This window comes from Planococcus citri, chromosome 5, assembly GCF_950023065.1.
Source record: "Planococcus citri chromosome 5, ihPlaCitr1.1, whole genome shotgun sequence".
Taxonomy (NCBI): Eukaryota; Metazoa; Arthropoda; class Insecta; order Hemiptera; family Pseudococcidae; genus Planococcus; species Planococcus citri.
The window spans coordinates 8,976,027-8,998,996 of NC_088681.1; the positions used below are offsets into that span (position 1 = coordinate 8,976,027).

The 22,970-nt window shown below is 33.8% G+C and overlaps 1 protein-coding gene across 1 annotated transcript in view; it reads left to right on the forward strand.

The window, feature by feature from the left end:
- Window positions 1–22,970, forward strand: part of LOC135848980 (synaptotagmin-10-like) — a 286,616-nt gene that overhangs the window by 43,049 nt on the left and 220,597 nt on the right. The window contains exon 3 of the mRNA XM_065369095.1: window positions 6,671–6,888. Within this exon, the coding sequence (XP_065225167.1) occupies window positions 6,671–6,888 (218 nt within the window). The remainder of the gene's footprint in view (window positions 1–6,670; window positions 6,889–22,970) is intronic.

Here is a 22,970-nt window from a genome sequence, read left to right on the forward strand (position 1 = left end):
CCATCATTTTATCAAGCAACCTTTTTGCAACGTTTCCGTTTCTCGTTCTCGTGTACACATTCAATATACTATACTACTACGAGTACTAGTATAAACGTTGTCAAAAAGATGCGCCGCCAACGTGGTAAATTGTAAGTGAGAAAACGTTTTCCAAATACGCCATATGGTTTACACATTTACGCCTATAATCCAATTACGGATTCCAATATTTAAAAAAAAAAGCGTCTCAAGTGGCAAGTACTCCCCTCAATGTTGAAAAAAAAACCTTGGAGTAACAAAAATCGTCGTAGTACGTTCGGCGAACAGCGAACATCTGCTGCTGTGATGAATGTTACGAGTACAATATTTTTTCTGCGTTGCTTTGCTGTGCTGTGCTGTGCTCTGCTCATTTCTGCTCCGCGTTTGCTTTGCTTTTTATATCACCTAATAATTTGTACGACTGGTGGAGAGTTTTTTAATAAACGAACTTTGCCGGATTCGTGGTTAATTTAGAACAACGAGATTGGGAAGTTGTCAAATTTGTGTGCGAAATATCGACCATAATTTTTTGTGTTTCTTCTTATACGTAGTACATGGTCGTAGGAAATTTGTACGTGGATGATTTTGCGAACGTTGTTGCTAATTTTCGTAATTTTTTTTTGTATTTTTTTTTGGTACTTTGACAGAGGGGGGAGGGGGTTTCCTGATTGGTAGAAACATTTTTGAACTGGCCAAAGCAAAATCCAAAGAGCATACAAAAATACACCACCTGCCAAAATTTCAGATAGTAAAGTTCATTTTATTTCAATTTTTAGTCAATATTTGAAAATTAAATTCGGGCCAAGAATGAGAAATAATCGACATTTTTCCGAATTTATTTAAAGAGCTGAAATTTTATATGCATTACATATTTTCGATCTACTGAATTGATTGCACTTGCAAACAGCCCCCCCCCACCCCAAAAAACAGTTGAATTCTTCGTATTGTGTCTGACTTTTAAAAACGTGGAAAAAAATTAAATTTCAGGTAGATAGGTACTTCATGTGATTTTATTGTCTGATAATCAGACTTTCTTAGAAAAAATTGTCACCAATTTCCAATGTTTAGGTGAGCATTTCTGATTTTGAAATTTTTTAGTCTGACTAGAAATTTTTGAAAAAATGTCTCCACCATTTGGTTTCATGTTGGGATTTAAAAACTTGGAAAAAAATTGTACAGAATCTTAAAATTATATCACTTTTGCAAATTTAGAAAACAATGGTCAATTTCTAAAAGTTCTACTTCCACTAATATGCATTTTCATTATGCACTTGGAAAAGAAAATCAATGAATTAAAATTACTTTTTGTCGATATCAACTTAATTTTTTGATTCGGTCCTTTCAATTCGCCCTTAGACCTCCAAAATTGTCAGCAAATTTAAAAATAAACAACCTCTTTGAAAACGCGGTTCATTCCTCCGAGGAGATTGAAACTGGGCCTCAAAATGTGATTGGAGGAAGGAAGAGGGGTAGAGGAAAATTCGCGAAAAATTTCAGACTTATGATTCAAACTCGAAGAGATTTCAGTTTATTCCTTTTCTGTTCATTCTGAAGCAAATTGTGATCGATTTTAAACTCCTGGCGCAGAACCCGCTTAGGCGTTCAAGTTATGAACATTTCATCACAACTTTTAGTCGGGGGGGGGGGGGTCGCATAGGGATCACCTGCACACACCTGGGGATCCTCCGGGGCAACTTTTTTCTCAAAGGGGGAGTCCTGAGGAACATTTCTAGCCCTTGTCCTCTAAAAAAAAGTGGCCCTACTTACAAAATGGCGGCCATTTTGATTGACAGGTCAGCCGAAATAGCAGATTTTGCGTTCCAACATAGGACTTGGACAAAATTTTTAAACCGTACAAGCTCAGATCGAAAGATCAGGCAAAAATTCATCACCTGTCAAAATTTCAAGTGCTTAAGTGCGTTTTTCGATTTTTGGTGAATTTTTGAAAATCAAATTTAGGCCAAAAATGAGGGGGAAAATAAAAATTTTACCAAATTGACCAAGAAAGCTGAAATTTGGGATATACCCTATTTTCGACATGCCAAATCGATTTTAAACTGTTTCAACCTGTTTTGAGCAGTTCTGGAGCCTCCAGCAGATTTTTGGAACTCGAAATTCCCACAAAAATTCGTGGTTTCAAATGGTTTTGAAGCTTAAAGCTACTTTTTAAATTTCAACTGTCCAAAAAACGCCATAAAACCTCTCAAAAAATCGCTGGAGGCTCCAAAACGACTTGAAATCTAGCAGCAGTCGACTTCGTAACGTATTGAAATTAGTTTGCAGATTAAATTTCGGCTTCCAAACTCCATTTCATGTTATGTTGTGTGAATTTTAAGTTTCAAAAATCTGATGGAGACTCCAGTAATTTTCAAACAGGCGCTGGAGGCTCCGAAATGACTTAAACCTAATTGAAGTCGACTTCAGAGGGTGTCAAACTTGGAGTGCGGAGTAAATTTCGGATTTCCATCTCCGTTCAAGTTTCAAAAATCTACTGGAGGCTCCAGAACTGCTCGAAAAAACGCTGGAGGCTCCAAAATGTCTAGAAATCCACCTGCAGTTGGGTAATTCTCAGAAATTGGGGCAAATTTCAATATTTTTTTTTCAATTTTGAAAATTTTAAAATACACACTTTTTTGAAATTTTCAAAATTGGACTCATAAATATACATACCCTCGACCTCATTTTTGGTATTGGTCTCAATCAACCCCCCCCCCCTGAGGTAGTGGGAGGGAAGGTTTTAAGACTTCTTAAAGACACGACGAGGAAAAAATTATGCAGGGAAAATGTGAGAAAATCTCGAAAAAAAGGGCATTGGAAAATATCATTCGATGAAATTTCTTGTATCAATGTAACCGTACATACCCCTTAAATATTTGTATACTTGTTTTTGGACAGAAAGCCGAACATTACCGCGAAAATATTGAGACACGACTATGGAAGTTGAATTTGAGACATGTAAAAAATAAAAAGTAAAAATTTTGCATGTATTTCGATTTTTTTACGAACTAAATTAATTGACATTCGTCTTTTGAAATGTGGATAGCACTCTTATCAACCACTCGAATCGGTGTGACCATTTATCCACATAAAAAAATATTTTCAAACTGGTTAAAAAAAAATCTGAAAAATGAACACGGCGATGGACATTAAAGTCGGGGGCAGACTTTGAACTCCCTGTAAAGTTATTTAATAAACGTTTTGAGTTCAACTGATAGCGTCAAAATGTAGAAAATTTCATGTAGAACAATTTTGTATCCTTTGGTTTTTTGATAAAATGCATATTTGTATCATAAAAACGGGATTGAAAAAAAAACCTGTGCTCGGACAGGACACGACTAGGAACTTTTGGCCATTCAAGCGATTCCAGGTGGGGAGGGGGAGGGGGTCTAAGCATGTTTAAATAGTTAAATAGATGCCCCGGTGGTATTGAATCAAGTTCTGAAAAAAAAATTCACATATCTTGTACACTTTTGAAAAAATTGCTAGAAATTGTCTTGGGACAGAAATTTGCCAAATTTTTGAGAATTACCCAGTTGACCTCGTGTATTGAAATTAGTTTTCAGAGTAAATTTCGGCATTCCATCTCCGTTTGATGAAATTTTCTGGGAATTTCGAGTTCCAAAAATCTGCTGGAGGCTCCAGAATTGCTCAAAACAGGTTGAAACAGTTTCCAATCGATTTGGCATGTCGCAAATAGGGTATATCTCAAATTTCAGCTTTCTTGGTCAATTTGGTAAAATTTTGATTTTCCCCCTCATTGTTGGCCTAAATTTGATTTTCAAAAATTCACCAAAAATCGAAAAACGCACTTTAGCACTTGAAATTTTGACAGGTGATGAATTTTAGCCTGATCTTTCGATCTGCATTTGTTCGGTTTAAAAAATTTCGTGCAAGTGCTATATTGGAACGCAAAATCTGCTAATTCGGCTGGCCTGTCAATCAAAATGGCCGCCATTTTGTAAGTAGGGCCACTTTTGTTTTAGGACAAGGGCTAGAAATGTTCCTCAGGACTCTCCCGTTAAGAAAAAAGTTGTCCCGCAGGACCGGCAGAGGCTGCTGGTGATCCTTTTGCGGACCTTCCCATCTATTTTCAAATATTAGTGGAGTAAGGTTTAGTATTAAATATGTAATAGTACACTTAATAACTTAATACTGTTACAATCATCATACGAGGACAAGGACATCCACAGGGAAGGGGAACACAGAACAGCTCCAAAAAAAAATTAATTTCAGTATCTCAATTCAAAGATAACTTTTCCAGACATAAAGGAAATAAAAGTGAACGAATTTGTTCCTTTTCTGTTCATTCTGAAGTAATCGGAGGTTGAATTTTTCATTCCTGGCGCAGAACCCGCCTGTCCTCCTGATCGAAATTTTTCACCATATTTATTCACATCATCAGATCTTCGTTCACAACTCGATAAGAAAAAGAGGGTGGGGGAAATATGAACATCAAAACTAACAAGCAGATAACACGTATTGAGACCTGCCTATTTGTTTGCTTCAGCCACCTGTATGGCCAAAGTTTTTTTTCAACATTTTTCTGAATGGGGCTAATCTCCCTTTCAAGTTGATTTTTTTCAGCAATTTTTGTTCAAATTCGGGATACATTTTTTTCACTACTTTACTCCGAACATTCTTATAAATTCAGTTTTTTCGGGCAAAAATTCAAACACGACGTCTGATACGAGTAGGTAGTCTTAAAAATCTATTAACACGCCGAATCTCATTATAAATCTTCTCCAAATCACATTTTCCACACACCCACTCGTCGTACAAGTATAATAGGTACAAATTTCCGCATCAATACACCCAAATCTCTGCAGTAAAAGACTGCAGCAACCAGCTCACACACATCTTCGCTATGTATGAAACACTCGTTAAACACAATTAATCATAATATCAAATTATTCCACAAACACACACAGAGAGATCCTCGCATAAAGAAAATCCTGCATGGAAGAAAACCTATACGCGTAGGCAGACAAATTCTCAAACATTTCATATTCAACTCCAACGCATGGCTGGCTAAAGGTAGGTAACGAGAACATTATCCCACTCATCGAGCATTAAATCTGCTCTAGGTGAAAAAATATGAGGTCTTTGCTCTTTCAAAAACAGCAGGTAACTGTTCCATTCTTCCATCTCCATCAATTATGTGCTGAGAAGAACTTCGCTTTTCGTATTTAAAAGCAATTACAATGACTAGACGGATTGCCTTTTGAATACGTAATTATAAAACTCAATCATGTCGCAGAGCTTGGAGCTGAAAGCACGAGCTTTTGAATCACCTCCTACAATCCTAAAGACAACGCAGCAGCTTTATTGTGAAATGAAATCATATGTATCTATTCGTCGTTATTCGGGTTAAAATTATTATAAATGACTCGATGAACTGATGATGATGTTATGGCTGGTAAAAAGAAGTCACACTATGAACATGAGCAAATATTGGATGGGAAAAAAATACACCTTTGGAGTTTCAAGATGGCACTTTTGTCGTCGTTTTGGCATTTTCCTCGTACAAATTAATGGATGAAAAATACCTACTCGAAATATACGCGAATTCATTTAACACTACTTACTGATCACTAATAACCTTTGAGACATTTGGCATCGTCGATGTTTTGATTTCATTCGCTCGTTAAATGAGTAATTTATAACATAGTCGAGTATCCAGACGACCTACACGTACCTGAGGGCTGTAAATTTCGAGAGCCTTTCACTCCTACGTACACGTAAGCACCTCGCCTTGGAAATTTTCCCGGTACACTTTTCAAGCAGTATAAACAATCACTTGAGAAAAAAACTCCATATCGATTCGACAAATTCCCAAACTCTACAGGTTACCGAGCTGGTAAAGAGCAGGGAGGGAGGGGGAACTCGTTCATAAAAACCTACTAAAACACTTACTTACTTAATTTGTCGGCGAAAAAATCGAACGAAGAAATTTCCTCGATAGGAATTTTTCAATAACTCGTTAAGTGTTATTTTTTCATACGAGGGAAAAAAATGAAAAAAAAACTGCATTATAGTTTGTTAAAAGCTAAAGTGTTATGCAAATGCACGTCGAGCTCGTTGCAGATAAGATAACAACGTTATATACACAACATTATCTTTTATTTACTCATACACAGGGTGAAATTCTGCCATTTTCCCTATTTGCTGAGCGGAATCAAATTTCCACACACGATTTCACTCACAACAAATCGTTCGCTGCTAAGATGAGTACAATTTCTAGCCCAATAAAGCCCATTCCTTCTATGTAGAAAAAGTAATACGAACTTCAAGACCAAGGTTGTGTACGTAACATAAGACCCTCATCGCCTCACCTCGCGGTCTGCTTCGATTTCGACGTTTTATAAAATGAGAGAAAAAATATACCATTAAGACGTAGGCGTGTCGTAATTATTACACTGTATACGATGATGAGATGACGGTATAAACGATGCTATGGCCCTCTACGATGACGATGACGACGACGACGTTGAAGATATCGTTAATTCATCCTTCTCTCTGACACGCGATTACCACTTGTCATATCATTTTGAATGAAGTTTTCCTTCTTTTTGAGAAATAAGCTATAAGTACCGAAGTATAAATATTTTTATTTTATATTACCTAATTGATTTTTCTCAATCTTGGATTACAGTTATATTGGCCACGTTGGGCGAACAGTGCGCTTCAACTTGGAGATGGATACGTTCGTGGGCATTGAAGTTGGATGGCGACGAAGGCTCGAATGCCGGCGACGAAGAGAGTATCAAACAACCTTCCATAAGGATAAGTCATTCATTGCCCGATTTAAATCTCGATCCCAATCAACCGCAGCATAACTGTCAGCCCGAAGTTGTTAAAGATGGCAAAAAGGTGAGTAAATTGAACTGCGTAATTTTTTGAAGTGCAGATTGTGACGATTGAAACGTCGAAATTCTGCGTCATTTTTCAAAGTGATAATGTTCGACGACTCGGAGATCAAAAATTCATTTTAAAAAAAAGACTATTTTTTTGGAATCAAGATCATCCACTTAAATTGGGATGAGAGGTGGAGGGAGGGGAAAGAAAAAGATCTAATTTTGAAAAAAGTATAGGTTATCTGAAAGAGATGCAATTCGATGAAAAAATTTTCCAAAGTAAAACGACAATTTACATATAACGAACTATGCAACGTGACTTTTATGGAAATGAAGGGAGGGAGAGAAAATGAGAAATTGAATTTTGTGTTATGCCTAATCCAATATAGAACGGATCAAAAATTCTTTCAGATTTTTCAACTTGAATTGGAGGGGCTAACAAAATTCTCAAAAATGGACACGTAAAAGATGAATCCAGGCACATCTTGAAAATATAGTTCCTCGTCTTCGAAAGTATTTTTTACTCATCTCCAAAATCAATAAGACTGGGTCGGTTAAAAATTTTGTATTTCCAGGAAGAAAATGAATATAACTCAATTTAAAAATAATTACAGAAGGTGATATTCAAACCAAAAAGTTGGACTTTTGAATAAATTTTGAAAAGTTGAATTTTTAAAAAAATTTTGGCAAAAAAAGAGCTGTTTTGCTAAACTGCAAAAATACTTGAGAATTTCAGACAACTTTTAGCAAGAAACAAGGCTTTAACAATTTTATCAAAGAACTTGACTTTATGGCAATTACTGGCAGAAAAATACTGTTTTTACTAATTTTTGTCAAAAAAGTGAGAATTTCTGATAACTTTTGGACGAAAAGTAGGATTTTGGAAATTTTAGCATGAAGCAGCACCTTTTTTTGTCAAGCAATGAGGAGCCAAAAAATGATTTTTTTTTTGCAAATCGAGGTTATTGGAGTAGGTACTTAATTTTTGGAAAAATTGGAAACTTCTTGGAATTTTCTAACTTTTTGCAAAAAGCCAAGACTTGGACAATTTCAAAAGGTGAGTTTTTTTGAAAATTTCCGACAAAAAGCTAGTTTTTCGAGCAATTTTCTAAAAAAAAAAAAATACAATTATTGACTAAAAATGATATCTACTTTTTGCAATTTTGGGAGAAAAAGCAAGGATTTTGAGCAACTTTGTACTAAAAGTGTGCCTTCTCAGTGTTTCCTGCAAAAAACAAAACAAAACAAAGAACGACAAGGCTTACCTAGCTTTTTTTTTGAAAAGCTAAAATTTTTATAAATTTTTAAAAAGCGAGACTTTTTGATAATTTTTGGTAAAAAGCAAGACTTTTTGGAAATTACTGGCAAAAAGAGATTTTTTTTTCAATTTTTGGCAAAAAGCAAGACTTTTACAATTTTGCAAAAAACTAAAAAAGCATATTTTTTGAAAAAAAGAATCTTTTTAGAACTTTTCATCAAAAAAACGATTACTTTTAGCGATTTTGTCATAGCGAGAATTTCTCAAAATTTTTGGAAATAATGATGTAATTCTTAGACAGGGTCCACTTCTATCAGAAATGCACTATTTCATAGTTTTGACCCCACCTCCCCTTTCTCAATGATCAAAATGTGGAACTTGAATCCCCTTAAAACTTTTATACCCTCAACTAAAAATCCAGTCATGCTGAGAGCCCCTTAGGTAAATTAGAAGGGAAAAAAATTTAAAAAGTTGGTAAGTACCCAGGTATTATTTTTGATGAAACGAATGTTATCAAAAATTTTCAATTTCTATCTGTCAGAATTCTTTCAAAACCCGAACCCCATTTCTAAGAAAAACGAACTCCAAAAGATCCCGAAGTAATTTTGTTCCTCTTGCAGAAAACCTCCAAAAATTGAAAAAAATCAAGGAATTGAAAAAGAGGCTCATTTTCCAGAAACATTTTATTTCTATACGTCAGATTTTCGTGGAATTATTCCTTTTTCAAGGAAAAATTACACCCTGTCTCCTGAATATTGCTAGTGGGAAGGGGAGGGCAGAAGCAGATGAAATCCTCTTTTGGAATTTTTCCAAATTCCTCATTTCTCCTTTTCATTTTTAAAAAACCTCAAAATCTTGTCTCCTGATCCATCAAAAAAATGATGTTCCAGTATGCTTACTCTCTCAAAACAAACTATTGAAAATGCTATTGATTCAGACATTGAAAACAATGCAAAAAACATATTTTTGATGTGGGTGTGTTTTCTTTGGAAGGGGGGGGGGAGAGTCTGTCCAAAATTACTGACTTTTGAAAAATGAAAAAAAAAAAAAAGAAATGTTGAATTCATCCTATGTCTGACATTGAAAATCTTGATGATTTAAACCTTTCCCCGCAGAGGGAACCTCACCCCTAATTTTTCAAGAAAAATGTTCACCAACTTTTATTATTTTTCATTTTTTTTTCAATGAGGAGAGGGGAGAGAAGGAGAGCTGCATGAAGAAAAGCCAATTTAGGATAATGGATCGATGGAAAATTTTTCTTGAAGTTTTTTTCCATCCATTTTTTTGTGACTTGGAGAGCTTTGTGCAGGAAACTCCACATTACTCGGATACTCGAAGTATAGGTATTTTCTCACCCCCCCCCACACACACAAAAAAGGCTAGTTATAGAAATTCTGATACATTTGGAACCTGGGAAATATTCTCACCGATTTTAATTTCTTTTTTCATGTTTTCCCTCGACTTTGAAAGACTCTTTACAGAGGAACAAACGTTGCTTAAGAGACCAGGGAAGGATTTTTCCAAGGGAAATAAGCTCTTCAGAAGCATTTCATCTAAGAAATTTAAAATTTTCATCTGTTGATAAAATTATTTTTATTGAATTTCTTCAATATTTTCTACTTTAGGTCATAACTTTTTTAGACTCATAAAAAAAATCAAGAATCATTTTTTTTTACGAAATATAAAAACTCAACCAGCATGCAAATTCAGAGAGTCTTTTGATTTGTGATTGAGTATGTCCCTCTTTCTCCCCAACCTCTTCTGGGATTCGAATAATTATGCTATTTTTTATCCAAGATACCTTTCTACAATCAACATAGGTATCTGAATTCTCAATAATGCACATTGTCATATTCAATTAGAGTGTCCTAGCAAGCGATAAGTAGGTATTAACCCATGACAAAAATTTTCACTCGAAAAAAGGGAATTGAAAAGAACCTCGAAATTTACCACCTGCTCAAATTTCAGCAGCTTAAATTCAAATTTAAAATTTGTGCCCATTCTGACCAAAAAAAAAAATTTGATCAAACCAACGTAAAATGACTGAAATTAGGTTTATACTCTATTTTCGACCTACCGAATCGATTGCTGATGGTTTCGAGCCATTCTGGAGCCTCCAGCAAATTTCCAGATTCTCCAGTTGTCAAAAATACCATAAATAGGGTCAAAATGAAATTCGTCACCTTTCAACTCGATTTTTACCTCCTTTGGAGCATTTTTGAGCGATTTAGATACATATTTTCTAAATCTGTTCGTGTCGTTTTAAATTCAAAATTTTCTCCAACGATTATTTTTTGAACAAAATAAAGATGACTTTGCTGTTTACGAACGTTGAACAAAAAAACGAATAAATAAATTAGCTTTGTACTCTAATATTAACCTTTCAAGTCATAAATCTAAATTTATGGACGTTGAATTTTATTTCGACTCTATTTTGCAGTATTTTTTCAAAAACCGAAAGAGTAAAACCCAAATTTCAGCCTTTTAGGTCAAGTTGATCAGATTTTTATTTTTTCCACGAGAAATTTTTCCGATTTGAAATGACAAAAAAAGAATATCCAAAATTCGAGAAATGTATTTGAGCAGCTGAAATTCACGCTGGTAGTTTATTTTGCGAGATCCTCTGTCCATACTTCTGTCAAACATTCGTTCCTGATTTTTTTCGCTTCGATTAATATTTCTCTTGAATCAACATATTTGTACATACTTATACATTTCACTTCAAAGGTCGTTTAAAAATGCGCACTAATCAACTTCTGGCAATTTTCACCCTTTCACCCAATCACCATTAATACTTAAACAAATCTACCCACAAAGCACGACTCGTGTACGTCTACGTATAGCTCGAGACATCGCTTTTATTTACACACTGTCCCATAATAAGCGATGAATTTTCCAAATTAAAGATTTGTAAACATTGATTCGATATACCTGATCAGTTTTGACCATTCGTCCGAAGCAATTAAAAACCCACCACTATAGGCAGACTACACTCATACCTACTCACGAAGGGGAACTTGACCTAATATACAAAAATATATCCATTTATAATTTTACATTCGTATTTGACAAACGGCATCGCATCGCTATTTTCCATCACCAACCACCAGGCACCACGCAAGAACGCGCGTATCAATAAAAATGAAAATTTAACGCGTAATTTCTACCTCAGCGATCGTGTGTGTCTGTGTATAATACGCAATGCATAGAAAATAACCAGGCCACGCAGCACGAGCCGATAAAACCCATAAATCTTTAACTATTCGCCGGCCATAGCGAGAAATGTCCCTTCCGAGCCGCGTACGTACGAGGCTCAGTTTGGTTTTGCGTTTATAATAATGCTCGTTGTAAAACCAGCACGCGTTATCATCATCAACAACAACAACAACTGTAAAAGCAAAAGCATAATTTCCTATTTCCTTTTCTCAAATGTACACACAATCGTACATATACAGCCTGGATAGGAAAGGTAGATGATGAGGTGCAGGTACTCGTATATGTGGTGTATGAGGATGAGGAACCTACAGTTCTTATACACGACAAATGCCAAAAGGTGAACACACGCCATCATGCGCAAACCTCATCATTATACAATGAGAACAAAGCAGACTTTATCGGCTCCGATAACACAATGACGAAGATAATGAGGGTAATTTCACTCACCGTGTGACTGCGAATTAACCCGAGACTCGTTGCGCCGCGTCGTTCGAGTTCCATATTTACTCAACTAACCAACACGACGACGATGGCTGTAGTCGAAATCGACAATACACATGTGCGTATCTTGAAACCTGCAATAAAAAATAAACCAATAAGTAGGTAACTTTATCTTTCGAGGAAACATTTTGACCTGGTACCCTTCGATTTGAACGAAACTGAGCTAGATAGAAAGAGCATGTCTTGAAACCTCGTGAAAAAAAAAATACATATGAAAAGCTAGAGTTCAATTTTGAAATATGAATTTTTTGAGCGAAGTGAACCAATGTGAATAATTTTGTTCAATTCAAATCTCACATTTCGATAATTACACGTTTTGAGCCATTCTGGGGCCTTCAGCAATTTTATAGACTGATTTTCTCCAAAAATTTCAAATTGCTGTGGAGTGTGGAGTGGTCAAAAATGAACTTTTAACAGCTAGAGAGCTCATAGGTACCTGGTACCTACTCAATTTTTTTTCAAAAAAAAAAACTTCAGTGCATACTTGAATCAAAAAAAAAAAAAGTAACAAAACATGAAAAAAATGTTTACCAAGGTAGCGAAAAATCAACCAAAAAACAAAACAAAAAACAGAACACTTCGAAAAAGTACTCTGGTTTTTAATTTTTTTTTTCAATTGGCCTATTTTGCAACTTTTTGGTGAAAAAAAACGATACTTTTTCGCCAATTTTTGGCAAAGAAGTGCAGAGAATGCAATTTTTGGCGAAAAGCAAGATTCGACATTTTATAGCAAAAGAAATGGATTTTTGGCAATTTCGGCCAAACTTTGAAGAATCTTTAACCATGTTGAAAAGTAGAAAAATTTTTGTAAATTTTTGTTACTTACCTTAAGGGAGAATTTTTGACGATATTGGCAAAAAATCGCCATATTTTTCAGAATATTTCTTGAAAAAAGTACCTAACACTGAAAAAATACAATTTTGGACCACTTTGTGGCAGAGAAATACGTTGAAAAAACAAGACATTTTAACAATGTTCAGCAATTTGTTACGTAAATAATTACCAGGGGAGGGGGGGGCAAAAAACAACATTTTTCACAAATTCTGTCAAAAAAATGAGACTTGAAGAAAATTTGAAAAATGTGAGAGGAATTTTCTGCACAAGAGAGACAATTTTTAGCCATTTTGCTAAAAAGAAGCATTTATGTCAGTTTTGAAAAAGCGAGCATTTTTGACCAGTTTTGGCAAAAAAGCAAAAACTTATAAACACTTGAAAAAAATTGAGATTTTTTGAAATATTTTTTGCAACAAAAATTTTTTTCAGCCATTTTGTTAAGTAATATACCTACTTATTTAGGTAATTTGAGAAAAATGAGAACTGTTGACAATTTCCAGCAGAAAGGAAACTTCTCATAATTTTTGCAAAAAGTAGGACTTTTTTGACACGTTGAAAAAATTCGGATTTTTGGAATATTTTTTGCAAAAAAAACCACAATTTTTAGCCATTTTGCTAAATATTTGAAAAAATGAACATTTTTCACAATTTTCAGCAAAAAGCAAAACTTTTTGGACATTTTGAAAAATTCAGATTTTTTGAAATCCTTTTTGCCAAAAAAAAACACTATTGTACCAGGAGGGAATGTGCCCACAGCTTCCACCATAAGGGAAGATGTGTTCCTCAAAAGTGCATACTCTGTGTATGGAAACTTCCATAAACCAGTGCTAACTGTTGAAGTAGTTCAATGAGGCCCTTACGAGTCCAGGTAGAAACCATCTTCAACATGATTTTATTAGCCGTTCACGCGTGTAGTTATGTTATTCACCACGTAGCACAACCGATGTCAAAGTCGATGGAAAAGACGAGATCTCTAATCCGTCACTTGTTGGCACAACATTTGTTGACACCAATGTCAATATGACGAGTGAGAAGTTGATATCACAATCGACTGTCGTCTCCCTTCATTTTTTGTCTCAACAAGGTCTCGACATGGGTGTCATTTTTTCAAGTGTAGAGGAGGGAAATGCTCCCAACTCTTTTTTTGATTCAAATAATGTTATTCTCAAAAATATTTCACCCTAAAAAATTTTTTTGAAAGAAAAAAACTTGCCCTGGGTAGGGATTGAACCCAGGTTGCCGCTGTCCTACTTGCTTCTGTCACATTCTATAACCACTAAACCATTGCTGTAATTGAGGGAAGATATATGCCTTAAAAGAATATTCAGTCCATCTTTTTTTGGACCTAGAAAATTTTTCTGATTGTGTTGTTGATTCAGACATCGACAAATGAGTTGGCAACACTTCAAAATTTCTAAAAATATTTTATAAATCTTGTGATCGACATCAACTTCCTCATCAATATTAACCAGATGGTTGATGTTGATTACAAGATCTACAGAAGTATCTACTCGATGACGACATTTTGTAAATACTTTTGTAGACACTCTATCGATATCAAAATTCAGGTTGTCTTGCCAATGCCAAAGTTGATGACAATTATTAGATCAACAAAAGTAACTAACTATAAGGTAAACCCGGGTGAGATGACGCACCATTCTTAGAATCGTCATAAATTCGGCAAAAATGACTCAAAAAATTTGATACTTCGTGAAAAGTACTACGTACAGGTTCTGTACCTGTGGCCCTGAACAATTTTTTTTTTGGTCAATAATTTTTCGATTTTTTTGAAAAATAAAAAAAAAATTGTTTTGGCCATCTCTCCCATGTGCATGGGTGAGATGGCTTATGGGATTTTGCATGTAAATAATTGAAAATGTATTGAAAATTTTTTTTTTGAAATTTGAGATAAGCAGAAGTCACAGAAGTAGTCTTCTGTGTTGGATGTGTCTTGTGAGCTTAAATTTAAAAAATTCCATTAAAAAAATGAAAAGCATTATTATAACTATGAAATTTTCATAGGCCATCTCTCCCTGCACACATGTGCGGCATCTCTCCCATTTTGAGACTTTTTCTTTTTTCGTAAATTGATCTCACAAATCATTTGATATTGAAAAAGTTGTATAGCTCAAATTAATCTATATTAAATGTACTTTCCATTGGACTATTTGAAAACCAATTTCAGAATGTATTTTGAACGAAAATTTTTGTTTTAAAAATCATGAAAATTGATTCTTCAAAAAATTTCATCACTTTTCAACTTCAAGGATTTCCACAGACCAAAATATGTTAGGTCGGCGAAATATTTTTGTTGCATGTAAGGTAGTTGGGTATAAGGTATGTTTCTACACAGTTGGATTTGCGAATCAGTGTTGCCAACATACCAAAATTGAAGGTGCGGCATCTCTCCCGGTGCGGCATCTCACCCGGGTTTACCTTACAAGACAAAATTTTGTAGATGCTTTTGTCGATCTTATTGTTGACATCAACTTCGGATCGACAAGACAACCTGAATTTTGATATCGATTAGAGGGTCTACAAAGGTAATTATCTACAATATATTGAAACCTTGCACATGACTGAAGATACAAAATAATGTAGACAGCAATGACAACCATCAGCATTTCCATCATAATTTTTGAAAATACCGTCAATTTTTAATCAATTATCATAAGCATAGTTAGATTACCCCCTTTGTGGATAATGTTCGGACTTTTTTCAATCAACAATCACGTAAAATCATGTCAATACTTTTGTTGAGGCCTATGACGATCTTGTCAGTGCTATGAGGGTCTGCTCGTGATAGGGAACTCGTTTTAGGCTTTGGTCATGTACATTATTCGTCTATGTTTTAGTAATTAATTTATATCTTATTCAATAAGTATAAATTATTACAAGCACACACATAATTGTGATTTATTGAATCATTTATTGACTGTGCATATTACTCAAAACTCGCATGTATGCGTTGCAAAGAGATCCTGTCTTCAACCCTGTGTATTTGGAAGAAGTCACTTCATACAAGTATCAGACCCCCTCCCCATTACATATTGGCGCCCCACGTTGGGCGCCAATATGTAAGGTAGAGGACTGTCCTCTTCTGCTTGAAGATAGATGACATCTACTTTTACATACATGAGTTGAGCAGAACTCAACTCGCCTCCTGCACAGAAGAGCTCATAGGCGATTCCGGGGTGCATAAAACACTTCCATAATAATACATGAACATGCCCACTATTCAATTGATGTACAGTAGACTTCCGCTTATCCGGACAGCCGTATTATCCAGACAATTATACACAAATTACGAGTACATGGTCAAAAATTTTCGTTATCTTTGTTTTTGGTTTGTTTTTCTCTATTTTGTGAAGAAATGAAATTTATCCTCTGCACTTTTTATTAAAAATTACAAAAATACACCATTATCATAAAAAAACAGCCAATTAACTTTGTTGAATATAGTCTGAGCTCCCTTGATGGAGGTGGTCAAGTAGATGTAATATATACTGATTTTAAAAAAAGCATTTGATAGTGTAAGCCATATTTTATTGATTCAAAAACTAGCTAGACTTGGCTTCTCTCAAAATTTGTGTAAACTGTTCAGGTCTTATCTTAATGGTGGAGTCCAATATGTTTCTAATAAAAATAAAATATCCAAAATTTACCCCTGTTCATCAGGTGTCCCTTAGGGCTCCAACTTAGGTCCCCTTTTCTTTCTTCTGTTTGTAAATGACCTACCTACAGATGTGCACTTTTCAGAAAAGTAATTTTGGTGAAATGAAAAATTAAAAGTTCATTGAAAAGTGTGAAAAGTAAATTGTTTTTGAGTCTCATTTTAAAGCTCTCTGTAAGAGCTTCAAATTGATGTATTTTTTGCCTATCTATAACACACAAAAAAAACAAAATCATTTTTTTTCTCCTACTTAATCGAATAGTTGTAGTTTTGAGCCTTTCTAGAGCCTCTAAATTTTTGGGTTTTTCAGTTTTGTAAAAAATGTTGTGAAAAATAACAAAAATGGGTGCTGAATTGCGAAGGTGGAGGAGTGGTGAGAATGAAACTTGATATCTGACTTTATCAAATGTGGTCAGTGATCTCTGATGAGTAAATTGATTGGTCACTCGCTTTTTTTTTTTAGTGAAAACTGAAAAGTGTGATGAAAAGTAGGAACTTTTCTTTTCAACTTTTCATTGAAAGAAAAGCACTTTTCACTTTTCAGACTGCACATCTCTAGACCTACCATTGGTAATAGTCGTAATTCAGAAATACAGCTTTTTGCTGATGATGTAAAGATATATAAGAAAATTAAAGATATAAAGGATTGTCAGGGTCTTCAAGGAGATTTGGATAGGTTTGTGAAATGGAGTATCAAGAATAAACTGTCCCTTAACATCTCCAAATGTGCAACAATGACATTTACTTGAAAAAAAAAATGTTTTGAAGTATACTTACACAGTTAATGAGGAAGAACTTTGTTGCTTAACCACTATTAGGGACCTAGGTATAAATCTTGATGTGGGACTTACCTTTAAATATCACATTAATACCGGTTTGGCGAAGGCAAGGAGGATGGCCTATTTTGTTGTCAGAAATTCAGTGCACTTCAAGAGGATAAGTACACTCAAAGTCCTATACTTCTCATTCATAAATACAATCAATTGACTGAAACAAAGACTTATATAAATGTACTTGTCATACTGGTTAAAACAATTACCCTAACCTTGAGTTTACAATCACATGTGAATGGATCAACAGTTGATAATAATACTAAAGAAAAGTCTTCTACCTAGCTTGAAAGTGGCTCAGAAACCAGTTCCTATAGATTACGCTGCCTGTAGTGGAAAACTACTACACAGCAGTGCATCCACTTCCCTCAGGTCCATTTCTTCCCTTTAGGTGGATGTAATGGGCACAATCCCTGCCCCTACACAATTTTTAGCTATTTTGCTAAATATTTGGAAAAACAAGAATTTTTGACAATTTTCAGTAAAAAGCAAAATCCTGACAATTTTTGCAAAAAGCAGGACTTTTTTGACACTTTGAAAAAATTCAGATTTTTTGGAATGTTTTTTGCAAGAAAAAAAACACAATTTTTAGCTATTTCTGGCAAAAAAAAGCGATATGTTTGGGTATTTTGTTAGGGAGGGATAGATAGAAATGATATTTTTTTGAATTTTTTGCAAAATAGCGACAATTTGTACCAATTATAATTCCAAAAAGCTAGACTTCAGGACAATTATTTTTATAAAAATGAAATTGTTTTGCAATTTCGCTAGACAGGAAGAATTTTGCCTATTTTTTTTTTTTTTCAAAAAGCAACACTTTTACAATTTTAACAAGTAGCAGGGCTTTATGAGTTCCTCTTTTAGCATTTTTGACACGCGGAAAAATTACTCTAAAAATGAGAAAAACTTGATGTAGCTAAATGTACGAGTATTCGGTCGTATAATAATGTGCGAAAAGTCTTTCGTAGGAATAAATTCATTGTCGGATACTTTCGCTTACTCGTATTTCGAACTACGGAGAAAGTTGTGAGAAAAATTATCGCTTTAAAAGACTCGCGACCTTGAATACTTTTGTAATTTTTTGCTCTCTTCTGGAGCTGCGAATATACAACGTCACGTTTAACAAAGTATAGTTAGGCCTACAAGCTGCGGGCTCATTTTACGCTGACTTTTTACACCAGATGTACTAATCTGGCGCGCGCGATCCGCCCCTAAATGAATAATTTCTCACCTAAATAAACATTTTACTCGTTTCGAGTCCATTTAAACTTTTCAAAGGTCTAACTACGCGTATAGCGTGAGATTAATTACGATATATACGACGAGCTCGACTCGTTGTAGCTTCGTTAAAAGCATCGTGTTCTCCGGTCTAGTGACATTTCAACATTTAAATGTATTAAGTCGACAACTAGGTACCATGTATAACTTTCAAGGAGGAAATATTCTCTTATGTATGGATTTGGTAAAAGTACACGTCCCTGTACGTATTATTTTCCATTAGGCAGTATCGTCTACCATGTAGATTCCAACCACCATTTCTTATAATACTATTACGTGTTAAATAAATTGCATACTCGATTCGCCGTAAATACGAAATTCATCGCGAGGATCACGTGTTGAATAAATTGCATACCCGATTCGCCGTAAATAGAAATAATTTTCTTTTTTTTTTTTTAATACATACCTCGAATCGACTTTGGAAACAAGTATCTAGAAAATTTCCTCGACACTAGTTTCTTTTCTTCTTTTCGAACACCGAAACGAATTGAATTTTTAATTTTTAAATTACTAACATCGCATCGCCCAAGGTAAAAAAATTAATCTCTTTTCATATTTTTCTTTCAATGAGAGAACACATACTTAATAGGATTTTTAATTTATTCATTACGTTCACGGTGTAAAAAACAAAACGTAGGTAGGTACCCTATGAGGAAAATAAACGAGAACGAGAACGTCGACGAGAAGTGCAACTGGAAATTTATTTTCGTCTTTCACGCATTAAAAGTGAATTCTTAATTGACTTTCGGTGTTTGAAGCGCAATGAAAAGGGCAATAATTTATAAGAATTTATTTGATTTTTTTTCTCCGCTTGTGCTTTTTTTTTCGAAAAAATAAGTTCGCGAGTTCGTTGGTTTTCTTTTTTGCTTCACTTTGCATTTTTAAATTGAAAAATATTTCTGCTTTTTCGTTTTTACGAGCGAGACACATTTTTCGAATTTCGATTTACTTACTACATAAAATAGTTTGGAGCTTTCGAGCGAAATAAGGTATTTTAATAATTTTTAGTCGATTTGAAAGCGAAAAGTAGCAATATTTTTCTAATTTTAAATAAATCGTTTGGTGATAAAAAAGAAAGACGAAGACGTAGAGCAATATAGCAAAAAGTTGAACGAACATTGCACTCTTTATTGGTTTGAATCGACCAAAGTAAGAAGTGCAGAGGTCGTACTCGATCACATACCAAGCGTAAATGTTAAAACTGGGTACATTGTGTCTTTCCAACGTAACAGTCACAAAGCCGTGCCTTTTGCTGAAGTTGTCGAAGTCTCTTGCTTTCTGCTAAAAACAGCACACAATTTTCCCTTTTGTCAAAATTGCGAAAAAATCTCGTTTTTTGCTAAAAATTGCAGTTTTTTTGCAAAAAGTTCCAAAAATTATCTTTCTCCTCATTCTCCTAAAAAATACCCAAAAATGTCGTTTTTTTGCCAGAAATTGCCACAAAGACTCGCTTTTTGAGGAAAGCATTTTTTTTGCTCCTAAAAAGTCTTGCTTTTTGGCAAAAATTGTCAAAAAATCTCATTTTTTCAAAAATTTACAAGAACTATGCAGATTTTAGTGAAATGGCTAAAAAATGTCGTTTTTTTTGCAGAAAATTTCAAAAAGTCTTATTATATTTTATTCACGATTGCTCAAAATTCTTGTTTGTTTGACCAAAATTGCAAAAAAAAAAAAAAGAAAATATTAATTCTTTCTATTGCAAAAGTCTGCTAAAAATTCTCAAAAATTCCAACTTTTTCAGATTTTTAGCAAAAAGGCTAAAAACTGCGTTTTTTGTTGAAAAAATGCCAAAAAATTTCAAATTTTTCAAAAATTGTTCAAAAATCTCCACTTTTTTGCAAAACTTGTCGAGAATTCTCGTTTTTTCGTTGTTTTGTAGCAAAATGAATGAAAGTTGTCGTTTTTTAAAAGTTATATGTACAGCCCGAAAAAAAATCTGATGTTTTTCAAACGATGTTCCAAAGTCTTGCTTTTTTATGTTGGTTGCCAATTTAATATAGTTCCTAAAAAATTATGCTTTCTGCTGAAATTGTAAAAAAAATTGCCTAAATTTCTCGTTTTTTTTTTTTTTTAAAATTTATTAACTTACAGAAACTTTTGTTTTTCAGTAAAACAGCTGAAAATTGTAGTTTCTCGCAAGAAGTTCCAAAAAGTATCACACATTTTCGAAAAGTGCCCATCAAATTCTCCCTTTTCTGACAGAATTTGAGAAAAAATATCATTTTTTCACTCTTTATCATCCAACAAAAAAGGTTCTAATTTTTGCCTAAATCGTCGAAGTCTTGCTTTTTTTACAAAACTGCTAAAAAATCTCACTTTTTCGTCAATATTTCCCAAAAAGTTCTCTGTTTCGAGGTGAAATTATTGTCAATGTTCTCTTCGCTACAAATTGCAAAAAAAAAATCCTTAAGTATTTAAAAAAAAAGTTTACAAGTATTCAGCTAAAAATGGCTAAAAAAATTGTTTTTTTTTTGTAAAAATTTCCAAAAAATCTCATTTTTTTCAAAAATTGCTAAAAAAAATACCACTTTAAATTCACAAAAAGTGCTGCTTTTTACCTATTTTTCTTTAAAAAATCGTGCTTTTGCTAAAATGGTCAAAATTTCTAGGGATTTCTAAAAATCAGTCCACAGAAATTTTTGATTTCTAACGAAATGGTTCGAAAATTGTCGCGTTTTTTTCTGCAAAAAATTCCAAAATATTTTATTTTTTCTACAATGCTTAATTTTTTTACCTTTTTCCCAGAAATTGCTAAAAAAGTATTACTTCTTTGTCATATAATCATTGTTGAATTCCCACTTTTTTTAAAATTTCCAAAAATGTGTGCTTTCTAGAAAAATGGTTATAAAAATTGTTTTATTGCACAAAAAAAGCTTATTTTTTCCGAAAATTAAGCGAAAGTCTCACTTATTTGTCAGATATTGCTAAAAAGTATCACTTTTTTGAAAAATATTTCCATGAACTCCTGTTTTTTCCAAAAACTGTCAAAATTTTGCTTTTTGCTAAAAATTGTCAAAAATTCTAAATTTTTTCAAATTTTTAGCAAAATGGTCAAAAACTATAATTTTTGGCCAAAAAAAATGTCAAGACATCTCTATTTTTTCACTGTCAGAAAGTCCTCACTTCTCTGCCAAAAATTGTCAAAAATTCTCACTTTTTTGAAAATGACAAAAATGTTTTCTTTTTAGCAAAATGGCTGAAAATTGTTTATTTTGTGCAGAAAATTCAAAAAAATGTATCTCACAGTTCAGCTCAAACTATTTGAAAGCAGCTGGGAACCAAAATTTCAGCAGCTCAAGTCAATGTCCAGCTCTTCTGGTGAAATTTAAAGATTCTCAAGAGGACAGATTTTGCTTTAGAGGTTCCAGAACGTTTGAAAATTAAAAAAAAACGATTTGAGAATCCTATGTTGGGCGATCAATCCAAAAATATGTAATTCAAATTTTCAATTCAAAATCCCATACATTTTTAAAATTTTATTTTTTCCGGAACCTTACATCGATACTTTAGCTCCTGTCGGTAAGAAAAAGGGTGACATTCGTCTATGTCTCGACGCAGATGAATTAAATAAGTTTTTGATCAATGTACTTACAGAACCTAATACGATTTCCAGTATGATCTATGATAATGCTGGAGACAGATTATTCTGTACCTTAGACTTTACGGCAGGATTCTGGCAGCTAGTATTGGATCCAGATTCACAAAAATTTGTAGCAATCCAAGTTGAGGGGCAGGTCTATGAATTTACCAGACTTCCTTATGGATTAAAAATTTCATCAGGCAAATTTGTTCACATGATCAATCAAGTGATTGATACCTGCACAACAATTGTTGACATCAACATTTACATCAACTATGTTTTTTTCCAACATAATGATGGAAAAGTGATCAATTAATTATTTAGTAGGACTCGTCTGTCCGTACAAAAGCCAGGTAAATGAAAAGTTTCAAAATTTTCTCATTATTTCTGATACCTCGACATGCCATCTCGACATGTAGATGTAAAATTTGATGCTCGAAACTTATTTTTCAGAATTAAAATTTCTGTTTTAGTGTTTAAAAGTTTAGTAAACATTCAAAAATATGATCTTGTTCAATGAGGAAAACGATTTTTTTAGGGCATTGATGAAATTATTCCACAGTTTGGAGTTGTAGATGATATGTGACGCTCTGAGCGATACCATACCATAAGTCGGGAAACTTTTTTTTGAGATAATCGCGTTTTCATGGAAAAAGTCAGAAAATATCAAAAAAAAAAATTTGTCGATTTATATACTATGAAGCCTATACTTTGGAATGGGTGTACCCACCGATCTCAAACACGTCGTTTTAGTGGTGAAAAACCTGTTTTACGAAAGTGCTTTTCTTCAAACTGAAATCATACCATAAGTCGGTGTAGTCCGTATCAACTGAAAATGATGTAAAACCATTAAAAGATGAAGAAAATCAAAAAAAAAAATTACTGTTCACTTACAAAAATAACCCAAACTTTCAAAAACGTTTTTCTC